Source organism: Dasypus novemcinctus, chromosome 13, assembly GCF_030445035.2.
Source record: "Dasypus novemcinctus isolate mDasNov1 chromosome 13, mDasNov1.1.hap2, whole genome shotgun sequence".
Taxonomy (NCBI): Eukaryota; Metazoa; Chordata; class Mammalia; order Cingulata; family Dasypodidae; genus Dasypus; species Dasypus novemcinctus.
Genome location: NC_080685.1, coordinates 12,719,404 through 12,741,742, shown reverse-complemented (window position 1 = coordinate 12,741,742; position 22,339 = coordinate 12,719,404). Strand labels below are relative to the sequence as shown.

The window sequence follows — 22,339 nt, the reverse complement described above, 5'->3', positions numbered from 1 at the left end:
AAAAAAAAAAAATAAAAGTGCAGATCAGAGCAGAAGTCCTACAGACCATGCCACAGATGGTGAGAACAGTAACTTGATCTTTTAAGTAACAAAATTAAATTAGTATGGCTTATTATAAGACTTTACAAGAGTCCTATTAGAGCCCAGTATATGGCATAATTTAGCATTTAAACAAGAGAAAAAATATATAGTGTAAAATCTATAATTCAAAGAAAATTCAGACACTAAAAAAATGTTCTCTTAGCTTAATGATTTTGAACACACACACACAGATATAAAGTTGAAATGCAGAAGCAAAACTTTACAGCAGAGGGAACACTTTCTTGTTACATCCAAGCCTTGTGCTTCATTAAGAATAAATGATTGGTTTGACTCTCCAAGTGTATTAAATTCAGTTTGATTTTATAGCTTTGGAAATAGATTATGATATGAAGAGATGCACTCTCAACAATCCAAAGAAAACCAGATGAACAAAATTTTTCTGCTGTTTCTCTCCATAATGCAATACTACAATCCCATGAGCATGTCCTCTTTCTTAAATACTTTATAATTATATATCATGATGCCTTAACTCATACCCTTCATTTAGTATTTTTGTTAATAAATACCATACAATGGGTTGGTTTAACAGCAGAAATTTATTGGCTCATGGTTTCAGAGGCAAGAAGGCTGACTTCCTCCCATGGTGGTCCCTCTGACTGGCCTGCAACCTTAGGGGTTCTTGGCTTTTCTGTCATATGGCCATGCACATGGCGATGTCTTCTCCTTTCTCGTCTATGTTATGTTGACTTCCAGCTTCTGGCTGCTCCCTGTGGCATCTCTCTCTATGTCCAGTTTCCTTTGCTTATAAGGACTTCAGCGATACGAGATTAAGGCCCACTCTCCTTCAGTTTGGGCAACCTTGACTAATGGCATCTTCAAAGGTCCTATTTATAAATGGTTCACATCCTCAGGAGCAGGGGTTGGGACCTGAACAGCCCTTTTATGGTGGGCATGACTCAATCCCCAACACTCAGGGTGGAAAGAACTGCCCCGCATCCATTCATTTTTCATCCAGTAAATACTTATTGAGTGCTCAGTATGGTCTGGCATTGTGCTCAGACTGGAAATGAAACAGAAATCAAGACAGGATTGCTGTGTTGGTGAGCTCACAGTCTGGTCTGGGAGAGAAAGATAATAGCATTGTGAAGGGACGCCTCTGAAGCATAGATGTACACCAAGAGGGAAGTAGCTCAGTTTGAGTGAACCAGATGAAGCTTCATAGAGGAGGTTGCCTTTAAGCTGAGATTTAAAACATGAATAATTTATAAAGCAGCAAAGACTTCAGATGGAGGGAATATTATATTCCAAGACAGAGCAACATTAGCACAGGGTGATAAGGCTCTAAATGTTCAAGACTAAATGTCCTTTATGTTTGTACCACTCAAAGTGTGGTCCCTGGACCAGCAGCATCAGCATCACCTAGGAGATTTGGAAATCACTCTCCGAATCTACCCCAGACCTACTGCAACAGAATCTCAGGGGTAATGCCAGGAATCTGTGTTTTAACACACTCTCCAGGCGATTCTTCTGCATGCAAAAATTTGAGAAGCACTGTTCTATTTCATATGAAGGATTTTGGTTTCTCATCCTATAAGCAATTGGAAGGTATGAAATGTTTTAAAGCTTGGAAGTGACATGATCAACTTTGTGTTTTAGCAAGACTCATTCATTAAATTATTTAATGCCTACTATGTGCAAGGCATTTTGCTAGGCTCCGTGGGATACAAGGTGAACAACAAGATGCCACGGTCTCTGCACAATGGAAATCATAATAAGTAAACTACAAAAAAAAAATCATTACCTATTTAGATGGGTATTATGAAATGAACACCAAGGTTTGTGATAGCAAGTAGTGGGGACTAGAGGACATTTGGTTTCCTACCTAATGTAGAAGTCTCAAGTGGTCTTTCTGAAGAGTGACATTAAAGTGGAGACATGGAAGATAACGCAGTTAGAAATTGCATTTCCAGCCACAAAAGTAACCATGTACGAGATATATCTTGGATCTTGAAAGAATAACAGCGATATCTGGAGTGGAGTAAGGGGCATGAGATGCATATGGAAGGGAAGGCAGGGGCTCGGGTGGGGAGTTGGATTTAAGTGCAATGGAAAGCATGCATTGTTGGTGATAAGAAGAGAGAATGGAGATAAGGCTAGCTAGGAATCTGTTGCTTTTAGCCACGAGACAGGTACTGAGCATTTGAACTAATGAGAAAGAGAACAGGTGTCTGAATGAGTGATGGAAAGAGAGAAATCAATAAGTGACTGTCCTATTTACTGAAAGCAAATTCATTCTTCAAGTACTAGATCAAACACCCCACAGTAGAGACTTCCTTGACAATTTTACTTCTTTCCTACTAAATGTGAAGTTCTCTGAGAGCAACAGTGTTCTGTTTACTTAGTTAAGTTGACTCTTTTGTGTTTTTCTCCCTTTGCCCTTTTCTCCTCTTAATGCAGACTGCTCAAGGCGGTGGCCATCGAACACTCCTCTATGGACATGCCATATTGCTACGTCATTCTTATAGTGGCATGGTGAGTAGACATTTTGATTTCATCTATCCCATGATCATGCTGATCCATATGGAGGTACATACTCAGGAAATGTCGGCATCATTTCAGCGATGACCTTAATAAACTTGGATATGAGTGTTCTTTAAGCTGTTTGCACCTTGTTTAGTTTTCTCATTTATAAGGTGAAGGTTACCTTACATGATCTCTAACGTCTTTCAGTTCTGTCATCCAGTTTTTCTTATTTTAAATATATTACTTTTGATAGACTAATTTTGGAAGGAGAGAGGTTTCAGGGTCAAATACAAAATACTACTCATTTTCTTTTAAGCAGTTCATCTATTAAGTGAAAGATATGATTCAAGAAAAAAATCTACCTGGGAATTACACTGTCATTTCTACCCACCAGCTTCTTTGGCTTCTTAAGTAGATGATCTCTTTCTTTTTCACATCATTCCTTCTCTCACCAGTTATCCACTGGTCTCATCCCAGGCACAATTTTTAAAAAAATTTTCTACCTCCCACATATTTAAAAGAAAAGTTTCTTTATATTCTTTAAAAAGCTGTATTAAGTTTTAAAAGCAATAGATTTTCAATCTATAATACTTTGAAATTATAGTAAAAACCAATTCATGATCACACTAAAGAGAGAACATCATTTGGGACTTTTAAAAAATTCTTAATCTTTTCTCTTAATTTTTTTTTAGTGTAATAGAGATCTAACCAAATTTCTATCCTGACTTTTTTACACCTTATCATAACATACATGTTTTTCCATGATATTTGAACTTTCTATCAACATAATTTTGGTGGCTTCACAGTATTCCGTTTTCTTGATGTATAATGTAATTGATGGTTCATTATCATTCTGTTAAACTTGTAAGGAGATAAATTGTTCCAGAGCAATATATTGACTAAGCGTGGCCTCAATGCCAGTACCTGACAAGCACGCAAAAAATTGTCAGCCTCAATCATGAATATATTGGTGTGAAATTCTGATTTAAAGGACTGGCTAATGGAATTCCAAAGTATAGGAAAAGTGTAGATATGTTTTATTTGTTATTTAATATTAGCATTTCTGTTACTAACCTGCATCATGTAAATAGGTCAGATAAGAAAAATTGGACCATCTTCGTAAGTGCTGAAAAAGGTAATTAATAAAACTCAACACCCATTTCTAGTAAATATTTTTTAAACTAAGCATTGATAATTATTCCCTCAATCATAAAGAATATTAATGTTAAATCAATGGCCAACATCATACTTAATTGTGAAATGATGAAGCTAGTCTTGATAAACAAACAATAAAAGAATATGTTCTTTCACCACTGCTGTCTAATGCTGTTCTGAAAATCTTGGCTAAATATCATAAGATATGGAGTAAAATAGTGTAAAACACTTTAGTAAAAGTGACTGGATATGAGACCAATCTATAAAAACAACCTTTTTGTTTATAGCAGTTATTCATTAAAACTTCAGGGAAAGAATTCAGTTTTCCTTAGCAATCAGAGCACATACACCTTATGAATTAACCTGAACAGTAAAAGCCAGCGGCTGTTTTAAGAAAAGAAGGAGCCCAGGGCTGAGAGGCTGGAGGTGGCGCTAGATGTGGATTTGCTTTCACTTTGCTGCTTGCTGTGAGACTTGGACCCCTCAGTGAACCTCTCTCAGCCTGTAATTACATCTGAAAACTCATCCATTCATTCAAGAAATATTATTCACACCTACTGTGTTCTAGACACTGTTGGGTATTGGGATACAGTAGTGGTGGGATGAAGCTATTGTGCCAATGGAACTAACTATAAATATTCTACTGAAGGTCACTGCTTCTACCTCAGAGCCCATCGTGCTGCCTTCTATCCAATGTGCCAGCATCTCTGGCCCCAGGTGTGCCTATCTCCTGCCTTCTCACACTTACATGCACCCATTAGCCAGATGGATCCTCTTCCATGATAGGAACTTTTAGGCTTTGCCTGAGTTTTCCAGTGTTTCTGGTTGTCTGGGCTTGCTCAGTCCCCAGACTTGCTTCTCAGGACACTTTGGGGGGCTCCTGTTCTTGTGGGCACTTGGCTGGTGTAGATGGTGACGTATTTTGAGGTCATGCCATATTCATCTTTGTGTTCCCACTTTTAATATCCTTAAGGTTTCTGAGATTGGAATGGGCATAGGGGACTTGGCCTAAAAAAATCATCCTGAGCTTTATGTCCAAGGAAATACAGTTGGAAAAACCTAGGGAGTTTTTCAGAAGGCTTAAGGAGAAGATGGTGTTGTAAGAGTTTGACAGCTCCTGGTTCAAAAACGTTCACCTACACGGCAGTCCCTCACTTTGCGTGACACGCTGCACCCCGCAGTCAATTCCAGGTGGACTTCAAAGGGTTAAATCTTGTGAGTGAAAACAAAACTGGAAGAATAAATGTGAATAGCTTTCAAATTTCTGTTTGGGAGAAAGATTTCTAACCATCGTATCAGGTTGTTCTTTTCCTTTTGCTCTTGAATATCACATGAAGCGCGAGATGTGCAAACACATCCTCAATTACTTGCCTTCTTTTATTGACAGAACACCTCTTTTTAGTCTTTTATGAGGAGAAAAAAGACCAAATTTCTCTCCTAGAGTCATTCCTGATGAATGCTAAGTGCTCGTCTGCCTCTCAGACAATTAAACGCCCGGGCTTTGTGCAGAGCACCCAGGTTTGAGGGAAAACGCCGATGCAGCCAGAACAGGCTATCCCCAACTTGCATTGCAGAACCTGTAGTGACGATGCCTGATTCTTTAATTTCTAGTATCTCTGCTGCCTGTCCACCTCCCGGTCTTCAACTGATAAACTGGCCTTTGACGTTGGCTTGCAAGAGGATACGACAGGTGAGCACCTTGGGCCACGGTGAGGAGGCGGTGTTCAGAGGTATCCCTGCAGGCCGAGATGGGATGAGAGTAAGTCATGAGCTGTGTTAGCAGAGACACTACATGGATATTGTTGTGGATGCAGTTAGGAAGAAAGTAACGTCCTCCTGAGAAAAGTTTTCAGTAGAAGAGGAAGTGCATATTGTTTCTATTGGCCATTCCCATGTTATTAGCTTGCATCTTTATTCTCTTTATGCGTTTGGAAAGAAAACCTACTTACTACATGATTTACTGGTGCTGACCATATTAATTTGCACTGATAAGTTTATGAAGTATCACTACCCAGCTCTTCTGTTATCCTTTATACATTGAGATGGTTATATAGTAAGTCAACATAATAAAACAAATCCTAATCCCTGTAGGCTCTTGTTTTCACCCATAGCTCTCTACTTCTTCTAAATTGCTGAATTATTTATTATGTTTATTATTTGTTGTCTGCCTTCCTTCACCAGAATTAAGTCACAAGGTCAGATAATTTTTTCTTATTTTTAAAAATTGAGCTGTCCCCTGCTACTAAAGAAATGACTGGCAAATAATAGGTACTCCATGCACATGTGAGCAAATGAATGAAAACTTAAAACTTTAAAGCCATGAATTAGGTGAGTAAAAGTAGGGAATTCTGCTAGTTGATATTCAAGTAAAGGCTGTTTTGTCTAGGAGAAGCAGCACAAGGCAAAGGTTATATATTGACTAAAAATGTTTGAGAAATAGTATTTATGACTCATTTACTCATTCATACAAAATGAATTTTATGAAATGCCTGTAATATGTTAGTAGGAGCTGGTGAGATACCACAGTGAACAAAACATAAGAAGTCCCTGCTAGTATAGAACTTATATCCCGGTTGGGGTCTTAAAAAGGAAGAAAAATTTAGTATTATGGAATAATAATAAAGTTGCATAAGGGGAAAGAGAATGGTAATTATCAAATAACAGATACCACTGAAACACTATTCTTATGTTTGGATAGAGCTTAATTTAAGTTTCAAAAGAAACTGTGAATGCATTAAAGAATTGTTTGCCTAAGTTTACATCTTAGGTAATTGAACTGAAGAATGATGGTGGGTAGGGTATGTGGTTCGTGAGGCTTGTGCTTGTCTTGTTTAAGAAGATAAAAAAGTAAAGAGAAGAAAAAAAAAAGAAAAGAAAAGAAATTATTTGACCTAACATCTGTCCAGATCTTTTTACAATAAATTTATCTATAGTAGAATTCTCTTGGCATTTTGCCCTTAGATGAATAGAAATGACCACATTTTAAAATAACAAAATAATAGGACAAAAAAGGACAGGGTCATAAAATTTTAGATGACAGAACTTTGAAAGCCTTTTTTGAATTATAATTCAAAAACAGTACTGAGATTTTTTGATTGTTACATGCAACTCTAGCATTACAAAACCCCAAGTTCTTTGACACAAATTAAATGTTATAGAGAGAAATGTGACTTGTATAAAGAATGAGATCAGATCAGCATGAGTGGTGAATTTGGCCATATATTAGCATATATATCCTTTCTAAATCATGCTTAATTGGGGGGAAAAGACTCCAAACTTCTCAGAATGTCACAACCAGATTCTGTGAGAAGAATCTTTGCACTTTAGTATATCTACATATTATCTAAGCTAATTTGGCTCAATTCTTTTGGTGTAAAGATTAATTTGTATTAAATTTCAAATTTCTTCAGGGTTGTGTGTGAATGGAATAATTTAGTTTTAAGGAGACTGATTTTGAGGACTTATTTCATTTCCCCCCTTTATTTTGGAGATACTGGCAGAGAAAATAAATTTTGAATTGAGGTATGTAATTCAGGTCTCATGTTTCCATCATTCCACAGGTGAGGCTTGTTGGTGGACCATCCACCCTGCCTCTAAGCAGCGATCAGAAGGAGAAAAAGTTCGGGTTGGAGATGACCTCATCTTAGTTAGTGTGTCCTCCGAAAGGTACTTGGTAAGTACAGAAAGCAGGATCGTGCACTTGGTGAGATGAGAAATGACAGGTCAATGAAATTAGCTCTCTAAGGCTTCGATTGCAAATTATCTAGGAGAATAGCCTGTAAACAAGGCTGTATCTCTGTTTGATGAACTATAAGTAACTCTCTCAGTATGTGTAGAAGGGTTGCTCACGAGGTTTATTTAGGAAGACTTCCCTTGCGACCTTAATGTACTTGTCCATGATATTGATAGTGCCTGTTCATGGGTTATTTTATTTTTTTAAAGTCTTGTAAAAACATTCAGATCAGGAATTCAAAATCTTATGGTCTTTATTTTGTGCCCAGTGTAAAGGCTATTTTAAGAAAGTTATATTACCTATTTTGATATTAATAAAAGCAAATTATTTTGTGAGAAACACTTGCGTGTCAAAAAGGGAGAAATAGAATAAAAGAAAAGTTTCATTTTATCATTGCTACAGCATGCTTCGAACGGTTGGTCCTACAGAGTAGAGATGAAGAAAGAAGTTTATGTTGTCAATACAGAATATATTTTTGATTGTTGTGATGACGCTTATAGATATTTAATGTAACTTATTTAGTAAATAGTTTTTCTGCTAAAGAATAATCATATACAAAAGTTTGCAGAATATTGAAATCAATGAAAGTGTGAAGGATGCAAATGCAGAACACTTTTTTTTTAAAGGTTAAAATGCTAATTAAACAAATATAAAATGGGGTATTATAAACTTTTCATGAATATCCTTATAAAATAAATCCCAGGCATGTTCTCGCACTTCTGTCTGGGTCATGGGCTTGGCCTTTCCCCCATAGCACTTCCTGGGGGTTTCCCAGGAGCTGGCTGGCAGGGGCTGGGTGCTGGTGTGGGCTGGTGGCACCGGCTGTGGGCTGGTGGCACCGGCTGTGAGCAGAGTCAGCTGCCAGTGCTTCAAGTCCCTCCGCTCACCAGGCCCTCCCACTTGGACCGGATTGATCTGTAGACTATCGATGTTAGCGACCTCAGCAAGCAGTTTTTTTGTTTCAAAAGAAGCTTGTGTTGGAATATCAAAGCCACAGGCTGCCAAAGAAGGTGTACTGCATTTTTACTGAAAATGAGTATCATTAGCTTACCATGACAGTGTCATGGACCCCGACAGAAATATGAAATATTTTCACCATTCAATATTGATTTTGAATGATTTAGATAACAGAGCTGCCTCCAACCAGGTAAATAGGATGTGTCTGGCAGCTGATGTCCCTCTTATTGAGAGTAGAACTGCTAGTTATCTTAGACCAGGAACTATTTTCTGAAAGGATGTGACCGAGTGTTATAAATATCATCCTAAACCAACCCAGAGAACTTTTCCTGGCTGTACGAATTGTAAACACCTTCAGAGCCTATTCATTGGATTGTTTGAACAAAGTTTTTGTTCAACTGATTGGGGAAGGAGATGCTGGTCTCCTGACAGAGCTGACTGTGAAGCTGCCTGGGAACCAGTGGAAGCTGAAACCAGAGCATCTAATAAAGACAGTGACATATAATGTATTTACACTAAGGAATGGGCTACGTCAACTGCATGTGATGCAGTTAAACTTTTTAACCAAGCTTTTAAAAGTTGTCACTGAGTGTATCTGTTGACAATGAACAAACAATGGCAGAAAAGGAAACCTCCAGTTCCGTTGGACTGGGCTGACGCACAACGTCGAGTTGAAGAAACCAGTGCATAAGATCAACAAAACGTAACTCCATTCAGGTCGGAAAGACCAGGAGGTTCTAGATGTAAAGAGCTTTGCAAGTCTTTTTCAAAGAGCATTGAGATTTTGAGAGTTCATTTGGCAGGAAAAGGAGTTGGGGCTGAGCTCATAGGGAACAGGGCTGACCCATCTGCAGTGGACTTTGTCACCTCTGCTGCAAACCTCCACATGCATGTTTCCAGTAGGAATATGAAGAGCAGAATTGATGTAAAATCCTTGTAAAAAATATTATTCCTGCCAAGCACCTTTACAACCCAGTGATTGCTGGGTTGGTAGTGTTGGAAGGGTTGAAGATTCTAACAGGAAAAAATAGACCAGTGTAGAACAGTTTTTTTTAATAAACACCCAAACCCAAGAAAGAAGCTCCTTGTACTATGTGTACTAATTGTTAATGTGTGCCAGCAAGCCAAGGTGACTGCATAGCCAGATGTCCATAAATTGACTGTTCTCAATTTACAAGAGATGGTATTGAAAGAAAAAAAAATGCTGTGGTAGCACCAGATATCCCAACTGAAGATGGGAATGGAACAATCCTAACATCTTCAAAAGAGGGAGAGACAGAGCTAGTAATTGTAAGAAGTTGTCAGAATTTAGGAATGGCAGCCGCTTCAAACAGATGACTTCCTTCAGGACTACACTTCACTGATCAACATCCTTCAGAGTGAAAACCTAAAGAAAGATGTTGAATTTGAAGTTGCTGGTGATGCCCCTGAAAAAGTGGGGCCCAACGAAGCTGAAGATGCTGCCAAAAGTATAACCAATAACAGTGACGATGGAGCTCAGTCTTCCCCATCCACAGCACAAGACTCATAGTTGACTCAGATAAAGATGGCCTTTCAGACAATGCTGACATCAGTGAAGAAGGGAGAAGTCGCAAGAGGAAATTAGTTGAGAAAGAGAAGGATGGTGTAAACAGGTCCCATACAGACAACAGAACTTGTTGATCTTAAAGCATTAAATTGAACAGAAAAGCCTCTAAATGGAACTTTGGATTGCAATAGGTCACCTGGGCAGACCAATATTATTTGTTATGCTTTTTGTTTCAAAGGAAAAATAATTTACACCAATGACTTGAAGACAGTCTGCTCCTTTTGAAAATGTTCATTTTGTGAGAATTATTAGGAACATGGCCGTCTGCTGTATGGAAAGCAGTAAAGTAGTTTAAAAACCCTCCGAACAAAGTATGTGCTTAGACAGTCATGAGATAAAACACTGTGTATGTTGCTTTTTTAATGTAAACACCCTTACATATCATTTAATAGTTTTAGTAAAGTTGATACCTGGTTATAAAATCATCCCTTTATTTTTGGTTAGAAGTAGATTTATTTTTAGATTAAATCTAACCATTTTCATACTCAGATTGAAACATTAAAAAAAAGTATCAAGTTCTATGCATTGAAACATGTTTTTAAATGTTAAAGGGCACTATGTTTATTGCTGTAACAATGTTAATTTGCTAAATTTTCACCTTGTACTGCCTGTCATGTCTGTGTAAGAAGCCTATTTCTGTGTATTGTTGCAGTTTCAGATTATTTATATTTGATATTTTACAAAATTCAAGTAAAGTACACTGTAGTTATGGGCCAGATAAATGGCATCTTCCTACTTCTTAAATATATCTGTACATGTCATGTTTCTGCTGCTTCTACTGGGTTATAAAGTCTGTGTACCCCAAGTATACTGAATTCTTCTCATTTAAAAATAATTCCTATGATGATGTGAAGCCAAATGTACCCCAGAAAAGTATGTTCTTAGAGTTAATCTATTCCTGTGGGTGTGGAGCTATTATATGTAGGATCTTTTAGTGAGTAGGAGCGTAAGATGTGACCATCTTCATTCAGGGTGGGTCTCAATCCTCTTACTGGAGTTCTTTTATAAAAGAATGAAATTCAGACAAGGAGAAAAAGCCATGGAAGCAAGAGCTGGAAGTAACAAAATATGGAAGAGAAGGGAGAGACCAGCAGATGCCTCTTTGTGCCTTGCCATGTGATAGAGGAGTCCAGGATCACTGACAGTTGGTCTTCAGGAAGAAATGTCTTAATGATGCCTTGATCTGGACATTTTCTGTGCTTTAGAGCTGTATGCTTGTAAACTAATACATCCCCATTGCTTTCAGTAGCCTGACAAACTATTAGGCTGGTGCAAAAGGAATTGCGCCTTTAGACCTTGAATTTTAAATCATTATAACTAGTCTCAAACACATCTTTATTAATAAAAAGTTACCCTTACAATGAACACATTTTTGCCAATGAGAAATAAGTTTGTTTATTTCTGTAAGCGTAAAAATCTGTGCTTCTGGATTTGACAAACTCAAAGCATTTTCTGCATCCTGCTGGTTGTGGAAGCATTTTCCCTACAAAAAGTTGTCAAGATGCTGAAGTGGTAGTCGGTTGGTGATAGGTCAGTTGAATATAGCAGATGAGAAAAAAGTTCTTAGCCCAATTCATTCAACTTTTGAAGCATTGGTTGTGCAACATGCAGTTGGACATTGTCATGGAGATGAATTGGGCCCTTTATGTTGACAATGCTGTCTGCAGGCATTGTACTTTTTGGTGCATCTCATTGATTTGCTGATGCTCCTTCTCAGATGTAATGGTTTCGCTGGGATTCAGAAAGCTGTAGTGGATCAGACTGGCAACAGAACACCAAACAGTGACCATGACCTTTTTTTGGGGTGCAGTTTGGCTTTGGGAAGTGCTTTGGAGCTTCTTAGTCTAGCCACTGAGCTGGTCATTGCTGGTTGTCATATAAAATCCACTTTTTTTTGCACTTCACAATCAGAATTAGAAATGATTCATTGTTGTGTAGAATAAGAGAAGATGATACCTCAAAATGACAGTTTTTTTTTTTTTTTTTTTAATTTCTGGTCAGCTCATGAGGTACCCACTTACCAGACTTTCTCTCCAATTTGCTTCAAATGCCAAACAACCATAGAATAGCTGATGTTGAGTTCTTTGGCAACTTCTCATGTAGTTTAAGAAGATCAGCTTTGATGATTGCTCTCGATTGGTCGTTGTCAACTTCCGATGACTGGTCACTATGCTCCTCATCTTCAAGGCTCTTGTCTCCTTGGCAAAACTTCTTGAACCACTCCAGCATTGTATGTTCGTTAGCGGTTCCTGGGCCAAATGCGTTGATATTGTGAGTTGTCTGCTGCTTTACGACCCATTTTGAACTCAAATAAGAAAATCACTAATTTGCTTTTTGTCTAACATCATTTCCATAGTCTAAAATAAATATAAAATAAGCAGCAAGTAATAAGTCATTAACAAAAAACTTAAAGTGAGAAATACACATTAAAATGATGTATAACATAACCACATTTATTTAAGAATGTATGCGAATATTAAATTAACAGCAAATTTCAACAGTGCAAAACCATAATTACTTGTGCATCAACCTAATAGAAAGATTTTGGTACCAGGAAAGTGGTCTGCCACTGTTGCAAATAGTAAGAATATTTAACGAAAAAAGGCTTTTTAATTGGCTAAACAGAGAGGTGAGGAAGAATTGTGAGATACTTGATGGAAAAGGTCTAGATTGCTTTGAAAAGACTGTTGGTAGAAATATGAATGCTAATTAGCATGGAACTTTAAAAGATTTCCACTATTTGCCATAGATAAGTACTTTCTAAAATAAGGCTTTCATGGCCAAAAAAAAAAAAAAACAAAACACAACCAATCCGGGGCATCACAGATGATGATTGAAACAAAAATAAGAAATACAGCTTTGTTGCAGTTAAGCACACACTGCATTACAGAAAGTATCTTACCACTGTCATAAATAATAAATCAAAATGTTATTTGTAATTGATTAATTTAGGATTTAATACCCGTTTACCCTATAAACATAGAGTAGAATTAGGATCATGAGTCAGTTTTTGTTTGCCAATACATTTTGTTTCCATTTTTTTCCTCCCCACTCCTGGGGTGTCTGTGTCCATTCACTGTGTGCTATTCTGTGTCTGTTTCTTTTTTGGTCTTCTCTTCTTGTTTTTCTCCTCTGGGCTTCACTGGGACTTTATCCTGGAGACCTCCAATGTGGGTGAAAGGTATCATGTCACTTGTACCACTTCAGTTCCTGGTTTCTGTTGTATTTTGCCTTGACTCTCCCCTACATCTCTCTCTTGTTATGTCATCATCTTGCTGCATTACTCCCTACATGGGATTGGGTTGCCTTGTACCAGGAGGCCCCAGAGATCGAACTTAGGTCCTTCTATATGGTAGACGGAAGCCCAATTGCTTGAGCCACGTCCACTTCTCAGATAGAAGCCCAATTGCTTGACCACATCTGCTTCCCTTGTTTCCATTTTGAAGCATTTCTAGGAAGAGGAGGTTTGTTTCACTTGCTTTGTATAAAGAGGTAATGAGAAAAACAAGAATGGTGAAACACTGTTTTAGGTAACTGATAGGAACTATTGCATTGAAGGAACTGTCTAAGGTTGTATAGCTATAGGGAATCCTGGAGCTTTTTTCTACTTTTGTTTCTTAACAAATATAGGTAGAAATGCACCATGCATCCCTTTGAGGCAATGCAACTGTGTGTGATGAATGTGTCACTGTCAAGCATTCATGAAGCTCTTGCCATGTGTTATGTGCTGAATGTGATAAGGTAATATATTTTGATTAGGAGATGTAGTTTTTGCATTTTGAATTGTAGTTATGCTGAGAAACCAATAGCAGTAGAAATAATTCATAGAGCAGTTTTCAGTGTATAAATTCCATTTATATCTTATTTTGATTTGGGCATAACTATGCAATTTGTTGCTGTTGTGCAGTTTGTACTTTCCACCACATACTGACATTTGACAGGATGGCAGCAATATGCGCTGAAGGAGTGGAAACATGGAACCTGACAAAAGCCTTGGCTTCAACATCAATTCTGTCACTGTCTGCCTGAATGTATCACTTAATTTTGGGAACTCTGACTTCCCCATTTGTAACCTGGGAATGATGCTGATAATAATAGTTAATGGCAAAATTATTATTAGGAAGCAGTGAGATAATGAGTTGGAAATTCTTACGAATTGAAAAGCACTAAACAAACTATAGCAATAAAAATAATACATGAGGCTCATCTTTTATTTCCTTTGGTAATAAACTTCTTGATTAAATTCAGGATAATTTGCAAGCTACATTTTAGCCAGCCTCTTTAGTTTCCTTTATATAGAGCTTCAGAACAGTGGCCAGCTAGATTACTTAAATTTTACTTTCATTTGTAATGAACTCACTGTTTTTATTATTTATCTCTGTGGGCCTAGTGTATAGTAGAAACTACAAGAAATACCAAAGACATGTTACACATGGTTTCTGCCCTCAAAGAATTAATTGAGAAAACAAGCTAAATACATATGGAACTATCTCGGAATATTATAAGACAATAAGTGTGTTACCATATATTTAGACATGCTACAGGAATTACCTATAGCTACATGGACAGTTAATTTTTCTCTCACATGTCCATCTGTGATTGATTAGTAGTGGGCATGTAGAATATTATCTTTATGGATTCAAAGATTACTTAGTGAGAAATCTTTAGAAAATGGTGGAAGGACAAGAAGTGAGCTTGTAAAAGGACTTTGGAATGGACAGAAGCTGCTGGAATATCCATATACTGAACGCTGAATAACTAAAAGTGAGTTGGGTACATGTTTGTTTTTTAGTATAGATTTTACCTGACTGACACCAGCAGATTAGAATATGAAGAGGCCAAGATTTGTTGTCTATATGGAGTTATTTAGCTCGATTTTATTGACATGGGTTTGTTCTTACATTACACTGCAGTGGTTAAAAGTTTAAGCTATGGATTCGGGGCCTGAGTTTGATGCCCAGGCTACTAGTTCATCTGTGTGAGTCTGGCCTGATAACTTAACCTCCCTAAACCCTCAAGTGTTTTTCATATGCAATATGGGAATAACAAACCACCTAGTTCATTACAGGTATATATTAGGGTTCTCCAGAGAAACAGAACAGCAGGATATGTATATACACATCTAAAAAATTTATTATAAAGAATTGGCTCATGCAGCTGTGGGAGCTGGCAAGTAGGAACTTCGTAGGGTAGGCTGCATGCGAAAAATTCCCGTAAAGGTAAGGCGGAAGTCCTTTGTCTCAATTCCCTGGGGCAAGCTGGCTGGCCCTAAATTCCAGCAAGAGCCATTGCTGACATCGAGACTTTCTGACCTCAGAAATGCTCAATTCTGGCTTTTCAGACCTCTACCTCACTGGTGGAGGGGACTTCCCACCTTGCTGAGGGCAAGCTCCTTTATTGATGGTAGATGCAATCAAGGGATTATAGAGGCAGATTCCATCTCAGATACCCTCAAGCAGCCCTCTGCTTGACCATAGACTGGCCACCGTAACCTAGCCCAGGGGTTCTTGACCTCTTTTGTTCCATGGACCCCTCTGCCAGTCAGGTGAAAACCCTGACCCCTTCTCAGAATGTAGCGGCAAATAGTTTCATGACACTCAATGTGGACGTGTCTTTAAATTAAATTTTAAGATTATTCAAAATTACGTTTTACAACTTTACCGTAATTTCAATACATGATAACCTAACATGGTTCAACATGTATTCAGACGGTCATTTTCAGCAAACATTTAGAAATTTGCATTTTCACATGGCATCATAAAACCATCTCTGCCATCCTTACCAACTTTTTTGCAAGTAGTTATCCACCACATTCAGAACACACTACATCAAAATAAAAATCATACTAAGTCCACGTGTACTGTGTATTATTTAATAAATATATCACACCCGCACGAACATGTGCCCAGAAGAATGTTTTTAAATGCATAAAATAAAATTACAGAGGAAATCGGTTACATATATTGAAACTCAATTACTAAAAAAAAAACATGATATAAAAGTATACGTGTGATTCCTTCTTAACACATTAAAAAATAATCCAGTACATCAAAAATACAGGAAAGTTAGTTAAATTTTATTTTTTAAAGACATGTCACTGTGCAGACTTTTCTATTTACCTTGACTAAGAACATTAAACTGTGATATAATATTTGACAAGGTAACACACATACATGTGAGACATCTAATTGAGTTGATTTTTTTCAATTCAGGCTTAACCAGACCCCTGGTTAAGAACCACTGACCTAGTTTAACCCTCACCTGAAATAAACCATCCCAGGGTATTAGAAAGATGAAATGCTTTAATCCAAGCAAGGCTATAAGCTCTGTGAGTTGCACACACAAGAGTTACTATCATGATCTGCCTTAAGATATCTGCCTGTTAAAGGTTTTAAAGAAAATGCAGATATTTTAACCTGAGGAAGAAAAAACTGGTTGGGGAGTGAGAAAGAATATTCTAGTTGTCTTTAAAATTTGGTCTATAGAATGAAAGCAAGTTTCATATTCTGAAAAGCAGCTGATGTGGTAAAAACTAATAAGTTAAAATTTGGCTGAAAACAAATTAATTAAAACTAATTACTAATGTAGTGTAGGTTGGTGGAAGGTGGAATGTGGGATGAGGAAGAGGAGATGATACTGGACTTATGTATAATGTTTAATAAGGTCAGATGTAAATATGCGGTAATGATTGGACTTGATGGTAACATAATGAATGTAATAAACACTTTTATGGATATAATTGTAGCTGAAACAAGTAGTCTAGGAAGATTAATGTTAGTTGGAGACAGCTGGAGGATAATATTGGGAATGTATAACAATGATTTTGTAAGTAGAAGAGGATTGTAGTTAATATAAATGCAGAAATATTTTTCTACTACAGGGTGTTATGAATGGTGAAACATGGGAAAAGTATAACCCTAATTCATGGACTACAGTTAACAGCCTTGCAATGTTTTTGTAGCAAAAGTAAAGCTGATACTATATTAATGGTAAAGGTCAAAAAAAGAATATGGGGTTTGGTTTTGTGAGATATGAATACAATTAAGCCTTTTCTTTCTCATCTTCATTTTGTTTTCCTTAATAGGGAGACTTTGGCTATGTAGTTAACTAACCTGTTCAGCTGTGCATCTTTTTGAACACTAGAGGAACGGTTGAGTTAGTAGATGGAGTTAGATGAGATAAAAGTGCCTGAAAACTTTTTACAAGTAATGTTTCCTTAACTTGTTGAGCTGCCTTTTTAATGTTTTTTTCATTTAAAAAAAAAATTGAAGTAACCTTTTAAAAAAATGAAATTAATTACTAAAAAAAGGAACATTTGCAGTCTTGACTTTTGTTACTTTTCAGTCTTTGGTATCTGTTCACCATTTTTCCTTCACTTAAAGTCATGGTTGAGCTTAAACTAAAATATCTAATTGTGTATTTAGTACAGGTAAGACTATTGGAATGCTGCATTAATTAAAACTGATTTAAATGATTAGTCTGCAGCCTCTCCTCTGTGGAGGTGCCTAATGGATGGAAGAGAAAGGGTGCTTTGGCGGGGTCCCAGGCCTCTCAGGCTTTACCTAGGAGAGGTCTGCTCTAGTCAGCTTGACATACTGCATCTTTGCATCTGACTTCCTAGGAATAAAGGATCTTCTTTCCAAAAATATTTGCAAACCACCCATGTAAATAATGTCTTTTCTCATCTTTCAGTTTTATATTCTAATATGAGAAAGTATGTTAATCCTCTTTTCAGGAACGTAAAAGTAGATGTTCCCCAATTGAAACTTTTTTTTTTTCTTTTAAGGAAGGCTTTATCAAAAGTTCTTAAATACAAGAAAAAATATATAATTTAAATAGAAATGACATGGCCTAGTGGGTATTACTGAATGTAAATAAAGCTAAACAAAATAAGGTAAAGTATACAAAACAACTTTTACATGTGTTAGAATGTATGTAAAAATCACCCCAATGGAAAAATACTTTGGTTAGTAGTAATATTTCAACAATGTTCTTTAATCATTAGTTAAAAAAGTTTAACAACAATGTAAGGAGTTGGTGGTAGGGTGAGTTATGAGAGTCCTGTATGGTGTTATATATGTTTGTTTGGTAAGCTCACAGCTATTACTATACACTTATTGTTTATGTTTGTGTGTGGGTGATATATTTCAATAAGTTAATTAAAAATTTTTAAAAAATCACCCCAGGATGCACTCAGGAGTTTTCAATCTATGGATTGGATTGTTTCATTTGTAAACAATGATTTTTTTTCCCGGTAGTTTCCAAGTCAGATGTTCTTTTTTTAATTATCTTTTTTTAAAGATACATAGATCACACAAAATGTTATATTAAAAAATATAAGAGGTTCCCATATACCTCCACTTCCCACTCCCCACCCCAATTCCTCCCACATCAATAACCTCTTTCATCATTGTGGCACATTCATTGCATTTGATGAATACATTTTAGAGCACTGCTGCACAACATGGATTATAGTTTACATTGTAGTTTACACTCGTTCCCAGTCCATTCAGTGGGTTATGGCAGGATATATAATGTTCCTGCAGAATCACTTAGGACAGCTCCAAGTCCTGAAAATGCCCCCATATCACACCTCTTCTTCCCTATCCCTGTCTTCAGCAACTCCCGTTGTCACTGCCTCCACATCAATGATACAGTTTCTTCCATTGCTAGAGTCACAATAATTCTATAGTAGAATACCAGTAAGTCCACTCTAAACCATATTTTATTCCTCCATCCTGAGGACCCTGGTATGTCAAAGTCCATTCCACCTCTAAATTGAGAGGGGGATAGATCCCACATGGCTGATGATTGAATTCTCCTGCTTGCAGTTGTAGACTCTTTTGGTTCCCTGGTGAGTTGGTTGACCACCCTCCCCTCCCTGTTAGCTGACCTGGGTAAGTCCAATGAACCAGAGAGTAGGTGTTGCAACTCTGCTGAGGCTCAGGGCCCAGCTGGTACATGGATGGTCCAGAGATTCAAGTCTTCTGAGCATGCACCAACCCTCCCTTCATTGTGGGACATGATTCCCGGGGATGAGCCTCCCTGGTACTGAGGGATTACTACCAAGCACCAGCTGGTGATACAACTAGAAAAAGACCTTGAATAAAAGGGGAGAAATGGTAAAGACAAATGAGTTTATATGGCTAAGAGACTTCAAAATGAGTTGGGAGGTCGTCATAGGGGTCGCACTGAATGTACATCTGAGCAGGATCTCACAGACAGCCAAAGTAGATACAACTCTGGGTAGTGGTGCTCCTGAGGGCTATGGAGACACCCAGGTACTACAATCAGGACAGATGACTCTGGAGTTCAGTGCCTTGCCAGTGCACCCTACTTTGGAATTTGTGCTACTGAGTGTGATCGAGTTGGACTCGATGTGAACTCTCTGCACATGACTCTTCTGTCACTTTTTCTGAACCTGTGGTTGGCCCTGGGGTTGGTGTAAACATTGATTTTTTTTTTTTTTACCTTTTCCCAACTGACCAGGTCTCCTATAGAAAGAGTTTTTAAGAATCATGAAAACATTGCCAAACAAATTGTCTAAAAATAAATGAGGAAAAACAGAACCCTACACCCTCCAAATTTGTTTACAAAAATTTTGGTGTGTTTTAAATATTTGTACTTAACATATTAACATTATTAATATAAATACTCAAGTCCAGTGTATGTGTAAACTTATTTAGAGATACCATCTCCAAATATATACTGTCTGCATATTTGGCCCACTGCTGTTTCAAACTCCCTTATCCCACCTGAAATCTCTATAACTACTTGTGGAAATGCTACCTGTTCTTCAGAGCCCATTACAAGGAGCTTTTTAAAAAAATTACAATGACTGAAGTGTTTTCTCAGTTCCTACAGCACTTTAATTACAATTCTTTTGACTTTTTTATGTACAGATTCGATGCATCTTGTATCTATATTTTATCTCCCTTTCTAGTTTACAACCCCCTTTGAAGATTTGTAATGTGCTATACAAAGTACATTCAGTCAGTCCATGATGAACTAACAAATGACGGTAGTTTATATGCTTATCATAATATGGCATGAACTTTCCTTGTTTCAAAAGTAAATAAATGAATTTTGAATTGTTTTCTGGTATCATTTTATAGGGTTTGGTTTTTTTTTTTAACTTGTTTTTGGCTCAGATAATTAAAATAGGAATAGTTACAGAATAACAAACTATTTTTTAAAAAATTCATGCTTCCTTTTAAAAAGGTTTTGTTGGCTTCTCCACATCTGTTTATTGGCTAGCACTGCTAGATGCTAGGGAGACAAGTCATGACCTTGCTGTTACATAGCTTACAAGAATGGAGAGAAAGTAAAATAAATAAATAAACCAAATAATTACATTGTGTAGTGATTGCTATCAGGGAAATTATATATATGTTGCTTTTATTTTATAAGCAGATGGGATTTAATTTATTTGTAAGTAATTAGTTTAACTTATCAGCAAATTTACTCCGTAGTGGAGCCTTGGCTGGGTTGATGCTGAAGAAAGTAAAGCCAGTTGAGATGAGGAGGGGGTAAGAATGGATCTGATACATTACCTGGCAAACTTTGAATTCTATTGTTTGAAAAATTGACTAATCAAGTAGCATGTATGTCAAAATGTCTGAAGTTTTTCTCAGTTTTTTATTGAAGGGAAAAACTGAAATACCCTGTTTCTCCTGGGGACTTGCATGTAGTATATTTAAGTAAAATAGACCCTTCACATGCTGGAAAACTGTGCAGTACATGTGGGGTGACTGGTATTCCTCTCTGGGGTGAGAGGGGTTTTGGAAAGTTAGGGTCTGAATAAAGTCTTTAAAATCTCAGGATGTCAGGAAGGTGTTGCAGAAATACTACAGAAATATTGGTGATGTTTACTGAGAAGACTCCAAGAAATTAGGTGATTGTTCTATGTATGTTTGAAATTTTGGGGACAGCCAAATAGTGTTTAATAAAATAAGCAAGGCATTTGGCTGTGCTCATAATTCTATTTTTCTTTGATTATCATATAATAACATACATTTTTTTATTCTCTAAGACATGACACATGGTCTAATTTTAATGCATTTCTGTTTTTAAGAAGGGAAGTCTGAATTTCTTATATCTGAATTTTGGAGGAAAATTATTAGCCTGGTTTCAGATAACTATTAACATGGTTTTGGATAACTCTTAGGCAATATTGCCCTCTCATGACAAATACATCAAATTTCAGATAAAAGTTTCTAGTGAATCCCATAAAATTAATACATTGTGGTAATAATAAGGTGGTGTATGGGAATCTTACATTTTACGCATGATGTTCTGTAAATCCACGTTTGTGATAAAGAAAAAATTAAGACATAGGTTGGTCCAGTAGGCTTCACCTACTTTGTTGTTACAAATACTGTCTCAATATGATTTGTAGAAAACTGAAGTTATAATTTTAATTATAAATGCCCACATTGTGTTTGTGTTGTTCATCAATAAGGCTTAAAACATATATAGTTCTAGTTTCACAAATAAATTTCTTTTTGTTTTGTTTTTTTGGTAACTGAGGCTTGATCATTTTCTGATTATCAGATTAAGTCAGTAACTCTCAGGATGAAGCCGAAAAATTACCTCAGTTCACACGGGAGCTCTCGTTGATGTGTGTTTGTATATATTATATACGATATGTATATATGTATTTATTTATTTTTCCCTACCAGTCTTTTAATTTTGGAATGACATTGTGAAATAGCTGTTTTCTGTGGGCATTTCCAGCTCTGATATGTTAGGTTTGAATGGCCAGAAGCACCTCTGAATAACTGAAGTGAGTGCCTCCTTTTGCCTCCTCCTCTAGCACTTGTCTTATGGGAACGGCAGCTTACACGTGGACGCAGCCTTCCAGCAGACGCTGTGGAGCGTGGCCCCCATCAGCTCAGGGAGTGAAGCAGCCCAAGGTAAAACCACCACCTAGAGGGGTCCAGTTGGAGAACTTTGATGCAAAATCAACAGTCATTTGTAGAATCAAGAGAATGAGCTGATCATTAATTGGAGCTTTTTTGTGTGTGTTGAAATATTCCATAAGGCAGACACATGACATTTGAGAATCTTTTAAATTGCTCTTTAAAAGTGATGCTTGTGTTAAGACTTCTCTAATTTTTGTGCTGTTGTCATCTTCAGCTTATTCGCATGTGATTTGCATGCTGGCTTTCTAGGGTTTGTTTTCTCTACTGTTTGGCCTTGATATTGCTCAAGTAGGCTATAGCCCAAAGTTCTCCTCCAGGTTCAGAGTCTCGTGGCTGGGCCATAGCAATGCTTCTGCAACAGGGTTACCAGGGGAGGATTGGATTATTCTAACCTATGTAGGTTTAAATATGAACCTG

The 22,339-nt window shown here is 37.0% G+C and overlaps 1 protein-coding gene and 1 pseudogene across 1 annotated transcript in view; both read left to right on the top strand.

The window, feature by feature from the left end:
• Window positions 1–22,339, top strand: part of RYR2 (ryanodine receptor 2) — a 735,760-nt gene that overhangs the window by 294,137 nt on the left and 419,284 nt on the right. The window contains exons 4-7 of the mRNA XM_071207362.1: window positions 2,500–2,574; window positions 5,332–5,410; window positions 7,281–7,393; window positions 21,814–21,913. Coding sequence (XP_071063463.1) covers window positions 2,500–2,574; window positions 5,332–5,410; window positions 7,281–7,393; window positions 21,814–21,913 — 367 coding nt within the window. The remainder of the gene's footprint in view (window positions 1–2,499; window positions 2,575–5,331; window positions 5,411–7,280; window positions 7,394–21,813; window positions 21,914–22,339) is intronic.
• On the top strand, window positions 8,036–10,366 carry LOC105747570 (SUMO-activating enzyme subunit 2 pseudogene; annotated as a pseudogene).